Source organism: Betta splendens, chromosome 6, assembly GCF_900634795.4.
Source record: "Betta splendens chromosome 6, fBetSpl5.4, whole genome shotgun sequence".
Lineage (NCBI taxonomy): Eukaryota > Metazoa > Chordata > Actinopteri > Anabantiformes > Osphronemidae > Betta > Betta splendens.
In genome coordinates, this window is record NC_040886.2 from 9,502,179 (window position 1) to 9,525,685 (window position 23,507).

Here is a 23,507-nt window from a genome sequence, read left to right on the forward strand (position 1 = left end):
ACTAAAGCAGCATCAGCTGATTTCACAATTTAGTTTAAGTGAGACGGTGACTCTGAGGCCACCAGGGTTCCCTTACTGAACAGTTCAGGCCTCCTGTAGTTCTAAAACCCACCACTAGAGGCGCAACGAACGCAAAAACGGGAATTCATAATCATTAATCTGCTAATCCAGCCGTTTTCCTGAAAAATATCAGTTCTCTACGAACCTATTTGTTTATAATCGTCTAACCTGGCTCATCTTCTTCTAAGTAGAGTCATAAACATGTGCTGTGACCAGAATGTACAGTGTGACCTAAATACACTTGCCCTAAAGCAAGAAAAGTGACAGTAAAAGTGAGTCCACTATACTTCATGGATTATTTACGGCCTGTAAACTGTGTGTGTTGTCTTGTATGAAGGACGGTCGCACAACGCAAGCATGCGCCTTATAAACGCACGTTCACAGAGGGTCGTCAGCGTCTGCAGACCTGGAGGAGCGGCTCTCGACTTTTGCGGTAAATATTAAATGAGACGTTACTTCGCTCACTCCGTAAAACCATGAAAAAGTAATGGCAACAAAAGCATTTGTCATTCTGTGTTGGACGAGGGTGTGTGTCATCAGCCTGCTTCATGAAGGGGGACGTTCAGAGACCAAAGGCGCCGATGAGGTGTTTCAGCTCACATTATGACAACAAGAATAAGACTCCATCCATTCTCCATCATCACATCCCACAGAACCAACATCCAGGACGGTCCAAATGGTTACACAGGGCTGAGCTTATCCTCAACAAGGCCTCGGTGCTGGTCCGGTCTGCGAAAAGCTTGACCACAAAGTCACAAAAGTCTATTTGTCAACAGCATTTCAGTCGTCTTTGCGTGTCGTCGTTATTTACAAGAAGCATTTCTACTCCGGAGAAAAAATCGGTCCCCCCACATTTTTTCGCAGAATAGTTCGGCCCACTTCCCCACTGCTATATAGAGCTTTCAAACCTGCCGCTTCCTGTTTGACAGCCTGTACCTGAGCCCAGTTATCAGATGATGTGACGCACACGGTAAATACGAACGCCACAGTTTTTAGAAATAGTGCATCACAAATACTATGACATGACAAATACTATATTAAAACAAGTTTTTCTCTAAACTCCAGCACGATTTCAGTTTTAATTTGTTTGACGCGTTTTTGACAAAGAGCCCGTCAATTACTCCGCAGTAATTAGGCTACGACCAACTAGCGCCACATGGTGAGTCCGAACCCTTCGACCCCCTTTGGGTCTGGGGGGGGGGGGGTCCGCGGGGCTTCTGTCCACGCTGCCCCGGGGCAAAGCTGCATCACTCACTTGAAATACTTTTAAAAACGCGTGGGATGCGCTGCGTGGCATAAACGTCAGCCACGCTGCCCCCCCCATCGATATGCCCCGGACTACTTTGCGGTTTGTTTTTTTATATATACACGCATTCTGAACCGATGCTTCTGCTACTTGTCACCGCCACCGCGCGATCACAGCGAGCCCGAGGAAGCGCCCCTGGCTGCGTAGCGGGAGCGAAGCGCCTCCCGTGTTATTTCCCCCCTCCTCTCCATCCTTGCACGCCGAACCAGAACCATTCATCGCTCCCCTCCTTCAGGCTTCACATCCGGGTCATCCGCCAGTATCTGTGTCTCCTGCGTCTGTGCGTCTCGCAGAGTAATAAGCATTTCGTCCGCCGCCGTGCCGTACCGCAGCCCTCCGCCCGACCGCGCGGCTCGCCGAGCGGACCCTGCGCGTGCCGTGCACCGGCGACGATGGAGCCACGGGCGCTGTGAAGCCGCAGCCGGTCGCACAAAGGCTGGGATGAGACGGTAGGAGGCTGTTGTGTGGGCTAGCCCGTGGTGATCAACTCGCCCTAACGATGTCGAAGAGCCTGAAGAAGAAGAACCACTGGACCAACAAAGTCCACGAAGCGGTGGTAACGCGGGGGAAGGAAGGGGACCTGGGGTTCGAGCTGAGGGGGGGCGCGGAGAACGGCCAGTTCCCGTACTTCGGCGAAGTGAAGCAGGGGAAGGGGCTGATCCAGAGCGGCAAACTGGCCCAGGATGAGCTGCTGCTGGAGGTCAACGACATGCCAGTGGCCGGGCTCACCACCCGGGACGTGCTGGCCGTCATCAAACACTGCAAGGACCCGGTCCGCTTCAAATGTGTCAAGCAAGGTGAGAGATACGCGGGGCGGGAAGAGGGTCCGGCGGCGCGCGCGCGCGCGCGCGAGCGGGCGGCGCGTGCGGGCGCCTTCATTGAGATGTCATCCGCGCAGTCACCTGTCAGTCTGCGCCCAGGGCGGCACGGACGGGCCCGGGCCCGTCGGTTGGGACGCGCGACGCCGCGTCCGGTCCGGCGGGACCAGAAGCAGCCCCGAACGAGCGTCGCCGCCGTGTGTTTATGACGCTGTCAGAGCTGGTTCGACGCCACAGCCCGGAGGGGGTGTGTCCGTTTAGGCGCGATGCCACAGCCTGCGGTTCGGTCCGTGTTTGGGTCCGGTTCACCGAACAGGCCCGAGAGCCGCGGATCTGATGCGTTCTCTCCGCTGCCGCACGGTCTGGACGACGCCGCCCGGTCCACGCGCCGCTGTTATTACAGCACAATCACGCGCTGACGAAAAATTCAACCTGCGCTGCCTAATCACTGCTGGGCGCGCTGATTAGCGCCGCTCGCCGTAACTCGCGCACACGCACTCGTGCACATTTTGTTTGTGTCCGCGCAGCCCGTGCCTCTGAATCTGGAGCCTGGTGACGTTTCTGTGGATTTGCGTGACCTGCTTCTGTCAGCGGGGCCGAACGCGCCCGGCTCCGCTGGAGACCAGAACATGGGATTGACGGCCCGGCGGCGGAGATGGTGGTTCTCACACCCTCTGACGCTGGGTCTAAGTAGCAGTAAGTGGCTGAAAGCGCTGTGCGCCGCATCCCCGGCTGTGAAACGGGCATTACAGCCGCTTCCTTGTGAGAGGAGCCAGACGGGCTCTTATTTTTGGACGTTGCACATTTTCACCCACATAGGATTTGTGTCAGTGTTTCCATGGGTCAACGTGATTGATTATTGAGTAGGAGCTGCTGACACAGACTTGTCTTGTGATGTGCGAGGAGTTAAATGCTAATGGTGTGAATCTCAGACAAGTCTATTCTCCACCTTGTTTGTCGAAGCATGAGTTTATTATGTGCTCGCTTATATGAATCAGCCCTATATTTATTCCTCCCGTTCCCGCTGTCTGTCCGTCCGTCCTCCCATCTGACTCCCATCCAGTGGAGAGCGCGGCGTATTCATGGTAGTGCGCCTGCAGACACCCAGTAGCGCGGCTCCTCTGAATCAGAGGCGTCCGTCCTGTTCTCAGTCAGGTAGAAGGGAGAAGCGCCCCCTATGGAGCGGAGCGGAGCGGCGACGGCGAGGCCCGATGGACCCCGGGCGAGGTCGCGGCCCGACTCGGCCCCGACCCGGTTCGTCTTTTCTCATTCCAGACATCACCTTCACAGGTGTGACATGTGCATCCAGTCACCTTCTGATACTTCGTAGCATTCAATCAGTCAATCGCGGAACATTGTTTTGTTTCAGAGATAAACAACTTCAATATGAAGAACGGCGCCAGGAAAGAAATGTGCTTCAAGCATGTTCCTCAAGAGGGCTGTTACTTATTTTGCTAAGTGCTTCAAGTGTCTCACTTCTCTGACACACGAGTGTCCCGTAAATAAATCAGTAACAATATAAAATAACAAAGATGAAACTAAAGAGGCTTTTTACATTCGTCTAAATAATTGTATGAAACGTGAGCACCTGCATTTTATGCATTTTCGGCAGCTGTTTAAAACCTTTTCAGGAAACGTCTTTTACACGTCACCACAGCAAAAGCAGATGTGCTGCTTCACTAATATCTTGACTTCATCCCCGATGAGTGTAATCGGAGCGTTCTCTTGAACATGCGCACTCCACTTTTCAATCTCCCAATCTCCCGCATGCATTTGCACTTTAAAACAGACATTACTGTAGATCAGCGATTGGCTGTGTCCATCTGTGTGTAATTATCTGATAAACATCTCTCGCCCGTGTTCGTCAGCACCGAGCGGGAATGAAGTTCAAACCGCGCTAGAGGTGTTAAAACAGTATGGGGAGAAGTGTGGATGAGCGTCTGTGAGAGAGAGAGACGGAGTGAGAAAAAGAGGTGAAGTCCTAAAAGAAGAGTATGGTGACGGCGTGACAGTATGGAGGAAACGGCACAGTGTGATTTCTCTCCTTTGGTTATATCTGGCAGATTAATAAAAAAAAAAAGCTTGTTTCTAAAACGATGGCAAACCTGTTAGCCTTGACTAAATAAGCATAAAAAGCCTCCAGTCCCGTTAGCGTTTCCATTTTAGAAAAAAAACATTAAATATATCCCCTAATATAATAAATGGGAGGAAAAATGAAATCTGCATTTAATCATTCCATCCCCTCTCGCCTCTCGTTTCCTTTAATCTAGTGTCATAAATAGCTATGGACAGCTACAGTGATAATAATAACATTAATGTCAGCTATTTTTAGCTTTATTTATTCATATTGTATTAAGGCTGTCATCCCAGGCCTAATCCACAACAAATGCAGCGCAGATTTACATAACAATAAACAGTATCACAACTGCTATTTTCACCTCCTGGAGGTTCTCAGCAGACTCCCAGCCACAAACATGTCACAGTGTGCCCGTGTTGCCCGTTTGATGTTATTTTTTTGTGGCCTATTAGAGAGGAGCCCGGGATCGTTGTAGGAGAAGGATGTTTAAGGAGGAAACAACTTGAATTCACAATGCTAACGTGCCCTTTAACATGGGAGCGGAGCTTATGTGGGAACAGGACCTTCAGCAGAACCCAGAAACAGAGCTTCACCTGCAAAAGACGCAGTGGGACAGTGGTCGTCGGTGCATCTAAGCAACAACAGGCTAACGTGTTGAGCTTCAAGCTGGAGGATTTGGTAAATGTACTGTAAAGTCACATATGAGGGCTTCAGGTTAACATGCAGAGACCGTTTCCTGTCTCTTCCAGGTACAGTGACTTACATAACCGACCCAAAACATTATGCAGGCAGCTAATTACAGCATCGCCTGGTAGCGGACTGTGACTTACTGTGCAGGGTCCATTTTGACTGTTTCTACTGTAGGTATACTTTGTGTTCCTGCAGTTATTTGAAGCTGTCAGCTTTTTGACCCGTCTTCCCGCGTCCGACCGTGGACGGAGCGATGGTCAAAGAGCTTTTTCTCCCTGCTGTGTTGTTAGGGAGCTTAAAGAATCGACGCATAACAAACACTGTTTGCTCTGTTGATATTATTAACTCGCAAACGCGTCTCGTTTCTGTCAGAGGCGGACGATCGCGTTGTCGAGGCTCGAAGCTGCTGGCGCTCGGCTCAGAGGATCAAACCGGAGCTCAGCCTCCGAAGCGCAAATGTCTAAGTGGTCCAGTTAAGTGAATTAGGTCACGGCAACTCTCCTCAGCGTGGACACGCTGCGCGAGGCGATCTGGGTCTGAGCTGCCGGGCGCGAGATGCAGATGGTTGTGACGAGATGAAAATGGGATCCTGTCAAAACATTGTCGCTGTAACAGAGTTTTCATCCCACAAATGTCCAAGACGCGAAGCGGCGGTAGCGTCATTTGTCTCACTGTCCACCGAAGTGAACAGGAGGGGACCGAAGCAGAGATGTCACATTTGTCCTTGTCATAGGTCAGAAGAAATGTGTCTAGTTTCCAGCATTTTTCAGTCTTTGTGGTGGGTCGCCATGGCGATGAGACTGTATGATGCCCTGAATGAGGAAAGAAGCAGCGTGTTGTTTGTTTAGCACGTGTTTGTTATGCCGAGAACGAAATGCACACAGATTCAAGGTTGGGCATGCATGGAATTCCTGTTGGAATATTAAGAAATGAAGAAACCTATGGGAAATAGCTACGATACAAAGTAATTATTTTTACAATACAAATAATTATTAATTACATGTTATTTTCTTGTTCAAGCTACAACCTCTTTAGAATATATATATAAATGAGTTGTGGTTATGAATTTACTGCTCATGTATTTGTATGTTCCTGTTTGCATTTTGGTTGCCGTTGGTTACTTGGAGCTCCATCAATCCATTACTATATTTTTTACTTCTTTATTCTCATCACATCTGATTCCAAAAACTTGTCATGTGTGAAACTTCAGTTTTACACGAAGGAGCAGATATATATAAAGTGTGTCTCACATCAGTGCAGCGGAGTCAAAAGTGCAGCCTTCCCCTTTGAATTTGAGTGAAGTCGAACTACAAAGCGGCGTGAAATGGATGCACTCGAGCATTGTACGTGATGCAGCCTGAGTGCAGGTTGGGGGGGGGGGTCGGTGGGGCTGCGGGAGACGAGGGAGGCAGCCATCTCTCACCTAGAGACGGAGGCAGCCAGGACGCCTGCGAATGCCACAGTCATTCGCTCACACACCAACAAATTCACTGCACGGGACACGAGGCCTGCTTTCGGCGTGGTATGTAGCGTACGTGGCTACGAGCGCGTGACGAAAACCAGATATGGGCCTGTAACAAAGGCCCTTTCCAACTTCCACAGAATCATATCTTATGCAGTCAGGCGCAGAAGGCAGGGGATGCTTTTCATTCGCTGACATGCAGCGGCGTAGATTAGCCCCCAGTGCTAATCTGATAGCTTCGCTGTGGGCTTCAGCTCTCAATGAGGAGGATTATAAAAGCTGGCGTCAGGAGCGGCTCTAGCTGCACAACGGAACCTGGTGGACGGCTCCCAACAATGTTCCGCGCCCTCCTGACTCGCTAAAGAGGCTTGCCATCGCTGCTGAGCTGCATATCTTGGATCGGAGCCAACTCATACACAGGATTATATAGACTGCATACAAACATGGCTCTTTGTCATAATATGGAGTTAAAGGGCCTTTTATACAGAACCTCGTATGTTTCAAAACCCTTTGAATCATCTGCTTTTTTTTGTATGTTAACTTTTCATCAAGGGATAATAGATTTCACCTGATTGTGCCTCATCATTGTTCCTCCTGTAATAATAAGTGTTGTAGCGCTAATGCATCAGCTCATTTAAGATTGGAATTTAATTACTGGGTTTTTAAACATGAGCCTAAATTGCAGTGCAGCAGCAGCAGCAGCAGGCAGCGCCTTCCTCACTGGAAGAAATCCCAGCTGATGTGTTAAACTGCTTGATTTGCATTCAGCATCGCTTCGTCCCTGCAGTTGCCGTCTCACACCAGCAGAGGTCGCTAGCGGTCTGGTCAGTTTATGCACGGCTGCTTCCACAAGGCCCGAGGCAGCGTTTCCCTCTGTTTCTCACACTTTCACTGGTCTCTTATGGTTCAGCTCAACTTGAACTTCAGAAGTGATGCTGATCATCTTCCTTTTTTGTATCCATGTGTTAAAGATGTGAACCTCTATATATTGAGCTGCTGCTCAATGACGTTTCATACTTTTAATAAAATATTCCACAGTTTGAGATAATCAGCTATTTGCGACTGAACCATATTGGTTCGACTCAGTCTAGTACTTGTTGGTGTTTTATTATCTGAATAAGGTTTACATTTTGTTTATATTTCGATTAACATATTTATATGCTACAGTTTGGATGTTTTCTAATAAACGTAATACTCTTAATAATGTTATAATAAAATGATGATCACTATGTTGATGACTCAAATCAAAGTGTCCACTCGGGAGCGTTTATAGGTAGTTTCCCATCTGGCTTGTTAAAATGTGAGTTATGAGCTGTATGTGCTGGGTGTTGGTAATCTCGCTGCTGCTGTAATGGAGACAAGAAAGAGGAGCCGTCAGGTCAGTAGAGTTGAGCTGAATTCATTTCATTGTGCTTTGGGTGCAGCACGGTGACGGACCCCTTAATCGCTACAGACAAGCCTTATTAGATTATCAGACCGTGGCAGCCAAATGAAGCATCGGTGGGGAGAATCATTATGACGCTCAGAGGGCGGCTTCTCGCCGCCGTCACCATCATTATTAATTTTTTGTATTGACCAGGAACAAATCCCTGCTGCTTTTAATCCTCCGAGTTATCGACCGCTGCCCCCACAAAACAATGAGTTTCTTATGACTCTCCGTTGCCTCCTGGATCCTTGGAGTCCTTCCTGTTTTCTCCACATAATTGTTACTCAGTCTCCCGCTGCTACAGGTCAGAGGATGAAGTATTTATGCCCACACACCTTTTGCTCTTCTTTGTGGCTCGTACTGGACGCGACCTGTTGCTTTCTTTCTCATTGGGATGCTCTTTGGTTTTCCGCGTAGCGTCTGAACGCGGCGTTTGAGCCAAGGAGTGCAAGTTTAAAACAGGAGCCTCCGGTGCTTGTGTAGCCTGCTACGGGTTGAGGGGACATGCAGGAGGAATATTCAGGCTGGCATTTCCTGTAACCTGCAATCTTGAAGCCTCATTTGTAGCCTGGACCTGTTTGTCTTTATTGTGACTCAGACGTTGCGTATGTAAATGGGTGTCGGACCTTGTTTTCAACACTGTAGAGAAAGACAAGTAGGAACATCATCATTAGGACCAGTGTGAGGGGAGAGAGATCAATATTAAGACCTTTAGGCGAGGAGCAGTGTCATTTACTATTAATAATGGGCCCTGCCGGCCGCTGTGATGATGCCATTAGGAAACAAGTGAAAACAGATACTTCATTCACAGCCAAATGGCCTGTACAGTACATGCACATGCTCAAAGTGTCCCTGCGTAAACAGTATAACTCACAACCACAAGGACACAGACGCTCAGCCTTGGTTTTTCACAGTCGAGTCAAACTAAGCGTGCTTAACAACTAAACTAGACTGAGTGAGGTCAGGTTAGTGAGGGAGAGAGTCAGAGATGAAAACTAAAGCCGTGTAAATGACTCAGAGCTTCCTCTGACAAACAATAGATGCAAGGTTTATTTATAGAAAAGCATGTAAGAGAAAATCAATATTGGACAATAAAAGCTTTATTCATCCCCAATATCCTTGTACTTTTAAGGCTCAATATACAAAAGTGCAAAAATCTTTAGGCCCTTAGTTATTTAACAGAACATGAACATAGTCTGAAGTTTTTTTCCTCTTATTGATCTTTGTTAAAAGTTTTAAGTGTAGGTGTTCTAGTGTTAACACCTTTGTTTGATATTGCATATGTGGCTAATAAATGAAATGTAGAAAATATACAGACTACACTCACTGACCGGCTTATCAGGTGTAAACTGTCCAGTCTCATCTCTTTCAAGTCCCTTGAAACCGGAAAGCGAGGCATCAACAGCGAATATTGACGTTCTCAACAGGGTTAGAACTCAGCAGGATTAAAAGCAATCACATTTATGTAGGGAAGCATACTTTGTGTGTGTGAGATATGTTTAATGTATGAACTAGTGTTCTGAGTTTATTTTAATGCTAAATGGGCTTTATCAATGAGGATAATCACGGTCTTCCTTCCTCACCTGTGTGAATCAGTCCGTTCTCGCTGGTCTGTCGGTCCCAGGTGAAGCACACACTTTGGAGGGAACAGCTGCAGACAGTCAGCCTGATCCTGGCGGCGGTGTCATTTATCACACCTGTGTTTGACACCTGTGCTTTTCTACTTGCTCACCTTTTTGTTTCACTCCACGTTTCCGCTCACAGGGTAAAGACAGGGGCGGAGAACGCGCTCGAGCTGGAGGCCTGCGATATTAGTGCGTGATTACAGTCAACAGGGTAAAGCTGCGCATACAGTGGCAGACACTGCTGGTATTTGCAGAAGATGAAGAGTATTGTCTGCAATGCTCGGTAGACTTTGGATGAGAAAGCAGCCGGAGAGATATTCCTTGTGTGTGTACGAGAGAGAGAGAGAGCTGCTCCTGCTCCTCCATCCTGCGTGACCTCCTGTGGGTGTGCAGGCAAGCTATCGATCATCGAGTCTCCCTGTGAATTTCGTTCTCCATGACAACCGCTCGGGCCCAGCGCCGCCTCGCCCCGGCTTCCCCCCGGGACGCCCCCGACCCCCGGCTCGGATCTCCGCCTCTAACTGGCTGGCCGTCCCCGCGCTCCGCTCGTCCGCGTCGCTGGGATTCGATTAGTCGTAGGCGTGCGTGCTGTAATTGGTGGAGAACGAAGGGGGGGATGCGTCTCAGTTAAGATGCGGTGCACGGAACCTGAATATGAATGGTGTATTAGACATTCAAAGTATCGAGCGTTTAGCCAATATTGACAAACTGTTGGACTGTGTTTTACATCCCTCTGTTTTTCTTCTGTCCGTGTGATTATGGGATTTTCTTTTCACGTGTACAATAGGTAAATGTGTTTACAGGATCTAGGACCCCAGATATAATAAGTCCAGTCTGGATGAGGTGATGTAAGTCACCTGTACCTGTGGGTGGGTTTTTACCCGCGAATCACTTTAGAACGACCCTGAACCTTAATGCGGTCGCTGGCGTGCGTCTTTTAAGTGTGACTGCGCCGAAGACTTGAGCAATTAAAGTTTGTGAGGAGAGACGCTCTGAGAATCGATGCGTCTCCGCTGAGCTTCCCTTCTCCTTCCTCCTCCTGGGAGAGTGGACATGTCAGGCCTCATTATGCCGTCCCAAATCAAACTAAATGGCTGCTTTTGGGTCCTACATTCACCTGCTCCTCCCTTCAGCCGTGCAGTGCACTCAGACCTCGTTGGGAGAGAGCAGCGCTGAGAAATGGGACGTATGAGGACCATCAACATATTAGTGCACACTGCCTTATGTGTTCTGCATAACTGGTTGTTGCTGCAACAAAAAATATATTCACCTTTAAGGATTAGTAATAAGGTGACTACCTATTATGATCATGTTTCTACCTTAAATATATGCAAGATATGAATTAAAAATATGGAATGTTCCTTTTAATAAAACAGGATTAAACCATAAAAAGATGTTATGAAAGCAGATCGTATTAAACATGAACCTAAAACACCTCATAAGATATGATTGTTTATAAATATAATTTCAAATCACTAATTATTTATGGCTAACTGGATGAATTTTTACATGGATGCAGAGGAACTGACATGAAATGAAAAGGAAAACGCAGAAATGCTCGACTAAGCCCTGTTTTGATTAAAGATTACATTCCTCGGGTTCGTGCATGCGAGTGGCTGCTGTTCGCTCGGCTTAGAGGCTGTTTCTACGACGACGGCACATCAGGATAAGTGACAGGTATTGGAGTGTGATCTTGACCCTCTCAGGGCGAGCGGGGAACGAAGAGCAATTCCGTCAACTTCCTGTCCAAGCCAAAGTCAAAGCTTTAATGCTCTGGTCTGCAAACGTGTCTGTACAGAGCTCTCGCTCTGTTAAGTGCTGCATCTAATGCCAGTTTACAGACTGGGAACCATCACACACAGCTATTAAGTTTGACTTGGAGAATGAATACTGTTATTAACCATCCTAAAATATTTTAGCATGTTGTTGTTTTTATGTAAATGCTCAGCAATCAGTAATAGACACGGAGGATGGAATTAAACACTTTGCAGACAGAGCAGCGTTGCTCTCTAGATAAAAATCAAACCTCTGTAAACAAACCTGCTTCTTTTGCGTTGCCTAGCAACAGAGGCATTAGACCCCGGCGCGCGTGCCAGCGTTCATGCATGCATGGATGTGAACCCGACGCCCTGCCGGCGTCATCTGGCTGAACGCACGGACCGGACGTAGCCCGGTGCTCACCCCGTCTCCGTTTACCACGCTTGTCCCCGTGCGTGGACTCCCGCAGCCTGCTGCACGCTCAGCGGGAGGACGGCAGACAAACAGCACGAGGCGCCCCGCATATAGATGCGAGCGGACGGGCTGCACCATTGCAGCGTGCTGATGAGCGAGCAGCGAGGCGGAGGCCGCCGCGGCTGCGTCGGGCCGAGCGGCGGCTGCGGCGCGGAGGAGCGGCGGTGCGCGGGGCTCAGACGCGCCGTCTCGTTAGTGTGTCACTGCCCGCACGGCTGATGGGCAGGACGCTGTGACCTGCGTGGGCAGCAGCAGCTGCCCTGATTTCTGTCTGCCTGATGAGCTCCTGATTGATCGCCGCTGTCATCTCCTTCTCCTTGACGTGCTAATATTTTCGGAAACTCTACAAAAGTGTCTTTCACTGACTCTGCAAGCATCCGGCTGCAGAAACACTGACTGTGGTGTCGACAGCATCAGATGCACCAATGATGTGTTTAAATACCACCCCCCCCCCCCCCCCCCCCCCCCCCCCCCCGCCCACATGTGCCCTGAGCTGAGTGCTCATATCATGAGTTAGTGCATCTGTGTTGCTGTTTGTTGATTTCTCGTATTCAGACCAAACCTTGACCAACGCGGCGCTCGGGGCTGTTTCACTGGCGTCTGCAGCTGTGAACCCGTGGGGGCGCGCGCGCGCTCTCGTGCAGCATCGGCGTGACATACGCTCCCCGGTCCGTCTGTGGCGGGCGCTGACACAAGGTCACCCGGGGAGAGCACCTGGTGGGCTGCACGCGGTGCGTTTGAGGAGCGTCAGGGCGCACACGGTGCGGACACGGACGCGCATCCACGGATGCTTCCGCGCACGAGCGTTTATCTCATTTGCCCCCCCTCTCTCTGCCTATAGCACACGGTCACACCGAGCACACAGCTGCACAGACGCTCCGGTGCAGTGGCGGCGGCGGCAGATAGGGGTCGCTACAGGACCGCGGAAGCCGCCCAGCCAATCCGCTGCCTGCTCGCTGGGAGCGCAGCTTCCCACCGCCACATCTTTCTCCTCTCTCCTCTCCCGACGGTCACCGTCTTTCTCCACCTCTCTCTCGCGCGCTCTCTGCTTCTCGCCGTCTCCCTTCCCCCCCTCATCCCCGTCGTCTTTTCCCTGGGATTACGGCCGGCTGCGTCGGGGCGCCGCGTACGCGCCGGAGCGGCTGCTGAGGAGCAGGAGGGGAGACGCTGGGACGTTCGACCGCGGCCGGCGGCAGGAGACGCTCGCCTGCCTGCGAGGCTAGAGGACGCCTGCGAGGACGGGCTGTCTGGGGGGGGGGGTGCGTACCTGTGGAGAACGCGCCGCTCTTCCCAACATCTGGCGCCGCCGCCGCTGCTGCTGATGAGGTGCTCCGGATGCGCTGGCCGTCTGTACTCTCCGTGCTCGCCGTATATCGTATATCTGTGCGCGTCGGCCGTGCATGTGCAAAGACGCCTTCGTCGTCTGTCCGTGCGCGTCAGGGATGTTCCTCGCGTCCGAATAAATAGAGGGCTGGTGTGACAGCGGTGTTAATGGAGGTTTCATTCCGCCTCCCTTTGTATTCTGCCTCCTCGCGCTTCTCCAGCGTAGCTGTTTGGGAATCAGTTCGTTGCCTCACAGCCCCGCTAAAATGGTGTCAGTTTACATAAGATGTTCCTCCAAAGGATGTGGAAACGCTGTCACCTGTGTCAGCCACATACATGAGTGTATGAGCGGCGCGAGGCGGTGGAAGGCATTTTCTCCCAACATTACGCCGAACGCTCCCCCTGACAGGTAGATGCTGCATTAATCTCCACCGGTAGGCCAAACGCTGTCAAGTCAATTTGGCAGGAGCTCGCTGGAGTATGCATGAGCGAGGCGACACGTTTGTCATGTGTAACCGCAGCCCCCCTGCTGTCCAGTGTGATAGCCCCGCATAGCAAATGCTGTGTGGGGAACAAGTTCCGCTCTCGTCCTCCCGGGCTTCTCTGGATGGGGCTGACGGGAGGTGAAACATTCACGGCCATTATCGCACTGTGATAATAGTGTGTGTGTGTGTGTGTGTGTGTGTGTGTGTGTGTGTGTGTGTGTGTGTGTGTGTGTGTGTGTGGATGCGCTGGCCCGCTCTTGGCCCTCAGCCTTCGCACAACTTGGTCGTTTATTTTACTGCAGGTGCTCACCTCAGTGGCTTAATGGGAAGGAGGAGGGCACGCAGCAGATGGGATGCGAAGGAGGCGAGGAGGTGTGGACCCGTGTCCTTTGGAGGCCTTTGTTGACCAGCCTGCTGACGCCACACATTTAGCCCAGAGGGGATCACTAGTTTGGCAACTACTGTGTGTGTGTGTGTGTGTGTGTGTGTGTGTGTGTGTGTGTGTGGTAGCCATTATTATATTTTAGCTATAGCATGTTTTCTTCATGAGAGCGAAGAGAAGCATTTCAATGGACCAGCGCCCCTTAACTGGTTCCAGTTGTGTTTGTTTAAAGGCTTCCGCAGAATGAAATCAGACTGTAACCTCTGTCTTCCTGTTTGTGTCCAGGGGGGGTGGTTGACAAGGATTTGCGGCACTACCTCAACCTGCGCTTCTCCAAGGGCTCAGTGGACCACGACCACCAGCAGATCATCAGAGACAACCTCTACCTCCGCACCGTTCCCTGTGAGTCTCCCCGTCCTCCACCTCCCGGCCTCCATCATTCCTGCGCCCCTCTCCTCCACTCTTTGTTCTCCGTCTCCCGGCGTCGCTCTGTCTGTAATTGCCATCTCCGTCTTTCGTACGCACCATTTTCTCCACCTCCCCTCGCGCCTTTTCATCTTTTCTTTCCTCCGTTATAGTTTTTCCCCCGCTCGCCTTTGGGACATTGCCCTCGTATTTTTCTCATCACACACACACACACACACTCTCTCCTCCGCCATCGCTCATCGTCTATTGCCTCCCTCCTCTCGCCGTCGTCCGGCTGCTGAGCCTGAGGTTTCCACGGCAACCACCCTCTTGTGTCGAGGCTTGCGCTGCGACGCCCTGCTCCCTTTAGCGCACGCTCAACATGCACACACCGTTCGGACGTATACGAAGGCAATGGCACGTCACTCTAAAGGAAATTAGGAAGGAATCTGCAGGTCGTCATGGAGACGCTGGAGACACGCTTACGTTTTGTGAGCAGCGTTTGCCTGTTGCCTGCCCGGGGGTCGATGTCATTGCTGTGATTGACACCGAGGCGACGCTAACGCCCGCAGCTCCACCCGCTATCGATACTACGCACTGAGCAGCTCATGAATCGGCCCCTCCAGAGAGCGCCGCCGCTCTGATTCCCGACTCCACAGACTGCACTCACGCTGCGTGTGGTCTGATGAACTTTGACTCGACGCTTGTTGACGTAACATCCGTCCAACGTGTTGCAGATGCCGTGTTAATAACCAATGAAGGTGGATGAGCTGAATCAGCTGGCATCGTCCGCCTGCAAAATCGCGAGAGACCAAATTTCCCGTCGGTGATGGTTGTTTGACTCTTGTACTACACTAGACATCCAGAGCCGCTGACACAGAAGCGATTGTTTCGTTCGCTCCCACAGCTGCACAGTTGCCGGGCGCCTCTCTCTTGCCCTCACGCTCTCCTGTCATCTTCATCTCTTTGCTCTTTTTTTTATCCACTTAGATTTCTTCGGTCACAACCTCACAAACATTTTTTCATTTCTCCTTTTCAATTTGAACTCCAGACGCCCCCCCTCCGCTCTGTTTTCCACCTTTTCTAGCCTGTTGGCTGTGCAACAATGCAGCATGGGCAGGCTGACAGGGTGACGGCTGAGCTGAAGGGGACTGGCTGTAGTTCAGCACTGCAGGTTCAACTGTGCCTAAGGACACAACAGGCTCCTTCTGTTAGGAAAAGCAAAACTTAGTCACTACTTCTCAATTATGGCCACTATTCATGCAATACAGATGATCTGACAGCATAGTGTGTAGTGTTGTAGTTGGGTCAGGGAACATCTGTACTGAGGATGCTTCATACCAATTCATTGCGTAACTTTCTGGGAGCCTGGGAAGCACCGAGCAGCGGGCGCTGCTCGAGCATCAGTGTGACAAAGCATCAGATCCCTATGAACAGGGCTCTCGGTCCCGGGTGCTGCGCCGCTCGGGCCCCGCAGCCTGTTTGTTGTTGTGGTTTGGAGCGTTATAAGTTCAGCGTTTTTTCTCCCATGTCTGCAGCACTCTGACCAGGCTGTCATTGCAAGTCTGTCAGCTTGACAAGCAGACGCCACTCTGCATCACAACATGCTGTCACGCTGAAGGACGTGGGAGGAGGCGTGTGTGTGTGTGCGCGCGTGTGTGCGTGTGTGTGTGTTCACACCGCTAGAAGGCTTACATGACATCAACTTGTGCATCCGTTTACATACCTTCAATGATTGGTCATTCTTCCCTAAAAGATAATGGAAGTTAGTGGAGGAGAGTGGAGTGAGTGCATAATTCAATATGTGCAAAAATGTGAGCGGAAGCAATCACAGAATTGCAGGAAAGACACAGGAGAATGTGAAAGGAATTTGTAGAAAACTGGCGTCATTCATAGAATAAAACGCATTTATTTATTAAACACATGATTTGAATTTTGGCCCCTCGTCCACTTCAGGAGCACCTGCAGAGGCCGTTCTGCTCTCTGCACAAGAAGCACGTTAGCAGCTTTTTGGATTCAAGCCGAGCCGAGAGTGTTAAACAGTGTTAAAGGAGCGAGTAGATAAACACGGGGGGGGGGGGGGGGGGGGGGGGGGCAAGAAGGAAAGGAAACAGGAGGAGACAGAAGTGGTAGGAGAGAGGTGGAGGGTGGAAATTGAGAGGATGGGGGTCGAGACACTGGGAGGAGGAGGGCGTTCATGTGCTGAGTGGGGGTGGGAGGAGGAATGAGGGAGGTGGTGGTCCCCCTCAGAACCATCCCCTCTGCTCAGCCCGACTCAGAGGCATCAGTAAAAGGACCTATAAATAGCTTCAGCAGCGGAAACGCACGTTCACCCTCCGATCGCCCATAAATACACGCAGCTTCTGTCACTTGACATTCACTACTCCTGGACGCTCGTTGCCCCGCAGCTCCAGCAGGGATTCCTGCGCTGGAGAGCAGCGGACGCGGCGGCGGGAAGCAGTCACGGCGACAGCGACCGCGGTAATGACGATGCTAATCTGAGGTGAGGCGAGGTTAATGCGCTGCCCTCATGATGTAAAACGGATCCAGTAGCCGCCGCAGCGCCGCCGCTATTTCCTGTGCTTAAATGCTACAAACAGCCTCAACCCCTCACAACAGAAACCCTTGTTTCATGTCTCAGGTGATTAAAGACTTCCAGCAAACGCGCAGCCAAAACAAATTGTCTGACATTTTCCCCGTGCATCGCCGTGCACACTTGAAAAGGACCGAGCGCTCTCATCTCGCAGGTATTCGTGAACGCAGCAGAAATTTGAAACCAAGCGGACGAAACGGGAATCGGACCAGTTTAAACCTATTAAGGAGCGTTTGCTCTCTGGTCCCAACAAACCAATGGAAAAACCAAACCAAAATAAAAGTATTTTTTTTGAGTGGGTGGTTTCTACTTCACTCTGACCTTAAAGCTCAAGAAGCAGATTCAGCGTGTACTCCAGTGACGTCTAAGCTGAGGTCAGGGCGTCTGTTAAAGACCTATGAGCTGGTGTCACTGGGAAACAGCTGTGTTCAGCTCACTGGTGATTTTTCACGCTGTTGTGATTGTTCTGCTTTGAGTCCTGGTACGATTATGGGATTATTAAAACCTTGTTTGCCTGATCCTGCTGGTTTGCATGTTCGCAAACAGAAGGTCTGCCGCTTTAGCTGATCCATATGGAGCCTCATGATGCCTGGCGGTGGGATTTGACTGTCAACATATGTAACTACCGACATTCATAAATGACAGAATCACAATGCAAAGTTTGAAACGGCACTTCCTGTTTGGTCGTTAGGTGCATTTTTGGCCACGTAGAGTAGAAGAACCCCTGGCTTTGCTCTTCGAGGGTTCCTTCCACGTTCCACGTGGTGTGAACATGTGTATGGAGCATCCATGAGTGGCTGCTGCCTCTCCAAGGTACAAGTGGAGCCGGCGCTCCTTCGGACGGTGACATTTGAGAAGATGGCTCTCGATTCCGTCTTGCTCTCCTTCAACCCGCCGCCATTTTGGCCTCTTTATTTCGCGCTCTCGACATCTCATCCCCACATCCACTAATGATCATTTACAGATTACTATCACAGAGAATTACAAGACTTGTTGAGTTTGTTCAGGATAAAACTATGAGGATGTTATCTGTCAAATTATGAAAGATAAAATTAGTTTTTAGGAAAGTGTGAGTGACGAAAGCGTGTGTTACAACTTTTGAAACAGTTCAAGGAAAAGATGTCTTGTCTTAAGTCATTTGTTCGGCTTTTCGGCAGTTATTTTAAAACAAAGACATTGCTGTCGCCTGCTCGGTGTCACGCTGTAGCTGTGTCTGCTTTGTGAATTCAACCCCCGTGATCTCTAGGTTCAGCCAACACAGTTGCCAATGTGTCGCTGCGATAATGTTAGATTTTAATTCATTACGCTTGAAGTGCAATCGGATGCATGTGCTATAAATACACAAAGGGACAGAGTCGGTTCATTCATTTGCGATGATTTTACTGGGTGAACGCTGTCACCTCGCTGAGCCACCAATTTCTCCCACCTCCATCTGTCTGATGCCTTTCACTGGCTGAAGGAAATATGTGATTGTTGCTTCCAAACATGAGTTCTGAACCAGTTGAGGTTATTTCTTTAGCTGGAACATGTTCGCCTTATTCATCGGTTCTGTTCTGTTTATAGCCGGGACCTTCTTTGTAGTCGCTGATATAGATGTGAGTGGGCCCCGATCCTAGTGTTGTGCGACGATGATGCAAAGGAGGAGAAGGCAGAGTGGAGAGTTATTTGGGGATGTTTGTCGTGACGGTAATGGAGCCGCTTAACGAGGTAACGCAGACACGATTAAGTTGTGTGTTTGTGGGACGGGCTGTTTGTGTGAGTTTGTGTGCTGAGATTTACTAGGACGACTGCATAACGGGAGTCTAACACAGACTTGCGCGCGCCCGCTGTTACGTGTGTGTCTGCGAGGGAGAGCGCTCCATCATTCCCCAGGGACTCTCTTAAAGGCGTGATTTACCTGCCGGCTTGCTCTCGTTAAAGGGCTGGCTGTCTTGCTTTGATGTGGTTCTGTGCTCCCTGCAGTTTGATTGACACACCGGATTAATGTTGTCCCACGGATGAAAGCGACTGCAAGCGGAATGATATGAATTTTCCTGAAATGAATATAGCAAATATTGAATGTGATTAATGAGCTGGTAGTGTTTGCGAAGTGTTCTGTGCATTAAGCTCTGGACAGGTGTCATCTCATCTATTTTTTTCTTTCTCTCTCTCCACATTATGATCCTCTCACTTAACAGCTAATCACAAAATGAGCTTCCTCTGGAGCCTTTTATGTTTCTGTGACCCCACTTTTTTTTTATTTTGTACCACCAAGATCTAAATAACATGCAACGCTGAGTGAGCTGTCAGTAAACTATGAACCTCAGAAGGCTTAAGTCTTTCCTCTGAACACACACACACACACACACACACACACACACACACACACACACACACAGAGCAGAGCTTTGTGTGTGCATCGTTTCTCTGCATCACTCACCTCTGCAGACTAATAAAGGTGCTTTTCAGCCCATCAGGGCTGATTTCTGTCTCCACATGAAACTCCTCACGACAGATGTAATAATTTCATGTCTCCCAGACTCCAGCTCTGCCAGAAGCTGAGCTGAGAACGGGACCAGTTTTGCCACCACTGGTGAACCTGGCAGACGTTATGGAAGAAACTCTACACGAGCTGTAGCTGCTCTTTGAGCCTGGAGTAACTCTGTGTTTGCCAGCTTTCACTTCTAACACGTAGCTTTGGCTGAATGTCAGCTTGCTTTTTAATAACTTCTCAGATTTTTGTCATATTCATTATTTCTCTGGTGCCATTGACAGGCCAACAATTACAAAAGCAGTGTGTGAAGTCATTCAGTTTCATTTTAATTTAATTTGCCAAAAGTCCAAACAAACCAGATGAACAATATGAAACACTGGAGCAGAGAGTGCATTTACTGCACTAGACTGAAATACTATAAACGTCCCATTAGGCTAGATTTTATTTACAATACTACAATGGAATAAAATTCCATTGTAATAAAAAAGGAATGAGGCAAGGGTGGCATTAACAAGGAAGAGTTGAAGGATAATTTTGCAGTTTTCTTAAAAGTAAAGGTGGGCAAATGTAAAAAGCTGCATCTACAAATTGTCAGAATTGACAGAATTTCCGAATAGTTCCCCATCATAACTTTGAAGGCCACTGTGTAGTAATGAATCGCTGTCGTTCACTGTCTGCGAACACAGTTTGACTAACAGGCAAATAATGCAAGATAAATACCTTCTATTCCAGGAAGAACCAGCAAATAAACAAACCGTAGTCAGACACCTCTAAACTAAACAGTTCCTTTGGAAACCAATACAGGGGTGTAGCTTCCTATCAGCGCTCTGTTCAAAAGTCTTACAGATGTTAAGGTGTAAGATGTTCACAGTTTGCACATCCAGAAAGGCTCCATCAGCTGATGCAGCCCAGATGCAGCTTTTTCAGGAAAGGCCTTGCATAGTTCAAATATACACACACAGCATAGGAACCTAGACAGCTGAACTCAAGAATATCACGTCTGTCTGTTGGGGGGGGGGGCTTCTCCTATCCAGAGAGGCATTTACACAGGAGAGGTGACCCTCTGTTTCCCAGCCTGCAGTCCCTCCCAAGCCAGACCTCATTTTGACCCATTTAACCACCAGCTGAATCACTGAAGGAACCAGGTGTGAGCTCAGTGCTGGAGTTGTGATCGTAATTGACTGAAGTGCGAGACAGAGAGAAGCGTGAACCTGCAGCGCCCCAAACTGTAAGTAGTGAAACGGCCAAGTGTCGTATGTGACATAAATATTATTCTTGTACATCTAATGTGGATGTTGCGGCTTGTTGCCATGGCGAGGCGGCGTTGCCGGGCGCTGACGTGCTGTTGCCGTAGCAGACGCTCCTGTCAGCGTGATGCCATGTTGCATCGCTGCATCTGCAGCCCGGGCTTTGTAGTGCAAATGTGCGCGCGCCCCGTCGTACCTGGCTCAGACCTGCTGTCTCACTTCACACCTGCCAACCGGGAAGATTGAAGAGGGGGGAGCGGGTGGGGGCGGTGGTAAATGGTGAGAGCGAGACTTGACACGGAGCTTGAAGCAGGGACGAAAGAAGGGGGGGGGGGGGGTAATGAGAGGAAGAGGAAATGGATGGAAAAAGACAGAGGGGAGGAGACGGGGCAGCGGACGAACAAATGGGTGGAAGAGCAACGAGGTTATTTGGAAACCAGAAGAAGAGAAAAAGGCCTCATTGATGAGGAGAGAGAGAGACATTTAGAGGGACAGGCGTGAGTGTGAGTAAGAAAGCAGCTGTGTCTGCGTGTGTTTCTGGGTAAACAAGTTCAGGGTTTGAGGACAGTGGGGTATTTTTTTTTTTGTCACGTCTGCAGCATTGTTTCGCAGAACCCAATTATATTTCCCCCCTGGGTTGTTTAAGGATGAGGCGTTTTTTTATAGGAGCGCCGTTAGACTCAGTACAATTTTTACAAATGCTTTGCGTGTCGTTAAAAGCCTCGCTGGAGTTTGGCGCCTCTTTATATAGTTACAGATGGGATATGTACACGCACTGGTGTGACTCCGTCCACCTGGGGACAACTGTGACGGAGCACACGCCCGTTCACCTTTTGGTGCTTATTTTCAGCTCCCGTTAGATTTGGTGCTGCCTCGGCCCCCGTAACAAATTCACTTTCCCTCCCGAAGCAGCCGGATGGTTCTGATGGATGACGGGCTGGAACCAGAGGCGACAGAGGCACAAGCCCGCGAGGGAATATGTGTGCCCGGGTTTTATCTATTTTTACCCTCTAATTCTTCCTTGTACAAATACTGTAAGTCGTTTGTTCCAACGAGTCACTTCTCCCGAGGATAAAATGACCCTTCTACTGTAGCTGCTTGACTACAGCTTTAAATACTGTTATTAAGGAAAAAAGCCTTTTTTCACCTCTGTGTTCCTTCACATCGGCTGCCACATGAAATCATGTCACTGGACCACCTCCCCCACCCTTTATTGCCATTCCATCCATCAATAGTCTATTTTTAGCCCACACTGCCGCCGCCTCTGGGTGACTTCCTTAATATACCAACACAAACATGTGTATGCACAGTATCAAAGTCACTTGCAGTCTGCCGTGGGCGCGCGGTGACGCCGGCCAATCCCGGCGCCTCGCGCCATCTTCTCTGTTGCTGTTTTTTTTTTTTTTTTTTTTTGCTGTTTGTGGCTGCGCTGCTGTTATTCTGCCAAGGTCTTTGTCCTCCTGTCGTTCGACACCCAGCTGAGTTATTTCAGTATATCAGCTATTTTAGCTTTAGCTCCAAATGGACTTTTCTTGTCATGTTTCAATGTAGTCTCTCTCTCTCTCTCTCTCTCTCTCTCTCTCACAGTCCTAATGTAGAAATACTCAGTGGTTATGGTTTGAGGGACCAAATGTCTTCACTCTCTAAAGTGGCAGCTCAGAAGCTTTTCCGTGCTATTACAGATTTAAATCATTTAAGCCATAAATCTCCATGGCGCTCGTACCCCCGCTCGTGCCGTCACCTCGCGCTTTGCCTACATTGGCTGATTGCAATGCAAAGACCCTCTGTGGCTCGGAGCCAGCCTCATCTCTTTATTGGGGAGAGCGCGCAGCATCCAATCAATAGCCAACAGCAGCGGCGCTCATGGCTCTGGGGAAACGTTCTCAATACAATCTGCTGGCTTTTTTTTTTTTTGTGGAGCACCTGTGCACCTTGTCCCGCTTTGACGAGCACATGTATTATAGACATTGTGTGACTATGTGCAAGACAAAGAAAGAGGAGGTCCCTTTTAACCTGACTCTTTGGGTAAATAGAGATTTGGTGCTCTGGCTTTTCTCCGGGATGATGAGCAGGATGCATGGCTGCATAGAGAACAGAACATGGCTACTGCTGCACACGGCGGCTACTCCCGCTATGTAGTTAGCGTTGCTATGGGCGAGAGGAGACGAGCGGAGAGCGAGAGAGCTGAACCGCTCTGAGGCATAAACGTGTGAGATGGAAGGAAGAGGAGAGGAACAGTCGGCCCATCTCAAGGCCCGATAGCCGATCAATATTCCCAACTCAGATCCAACACGGCGTTCTCTCCCTCTGTTCAGTGGATGTGTCCAGTAAAGCAAGCTGTGGGAGAAGGCCATCGGCGGGGCATCAGCATTCACTCCGGTGTGGGCAGCAGAATAATTTCATTGTGATCGTACAGATCAATAGCTGTGCCCCACAGAAGGCGACCGGCCCCGCCTGGCTGAGCCGCTGCAGCGTTCAGACGAGCAGTGGATGCTAATTTAGCTCGCTAGCTAGCTACCTAGCAGAATGTGAAACAGAAAACTGATCAGTAAATTAATAAAGGAGTACATTTATTCTAACATTGTGATTTTACACAGTCCAGAAAACATAATGTTTATACTAGAGCTTAATAAATGACCATGTAGTTAAATCAGTGTGTCTGAAACTGGAAGGCTAATGATGCTAAACCTGTGTTTAGCGATGTTCCCTCGCTCTCGACCTGCTACTGTGTCGCTGGCCGTGTCTTTTCCTCCTTCTCTTAGCGCTTAGCTCTGCGCCGAGGCTGCGCACAGTTAGCGCGGTTCTGTCTCATTGTGTATATTAATCTACCATGGTGCAATTGAATTTGTGTAATAGCTCATGGAGATTCACAACCAGGAACCTGATATCTGTGCGGGCTTTTT

The 23,507-nt window shown here is 49.6% G+C and overlaps 1 protein-coding gene across 9 annotated transcripts in view; it reads left to right on the forward strand.

Moving 5' to 3' along the window:
- Positions 1-1,521: 1,521 nt before the first annotated feature.
- LOC114857960 (membrane-associated guanylate kinase, WW and PDZ domain-containing protein 2-like) overlaps positions 1,522-23,507 on the forward strand; it is a 50,357-nt gene continuing 28,371 nt past the window's right edge. For 2 of the 9 annotated variants that reach the window (XM_029154915.3, XM_029154920.3), the window contains exons 1-2: positions 1,525-2,163; positions 14,172-14,288. In XM_029154915.3, the coding sequence (XP_029010748.1) occupies positions 1,866-2,163; positions 14,172-14,288 (415 nt within the window). In that variant the 5' untranslated portion in view covers positions 1,525-1,865. Of the gene's footprint in view, positions 2,164-12,672; positions 13,023-14,171; positions 14,289-23,507 lie in introns of those variants that run through there. The other 7 variants (XM_029154922.3, XM_029154924.3, XM_029154917.3 and 4 more) reach the window with 7 other exon arrangements.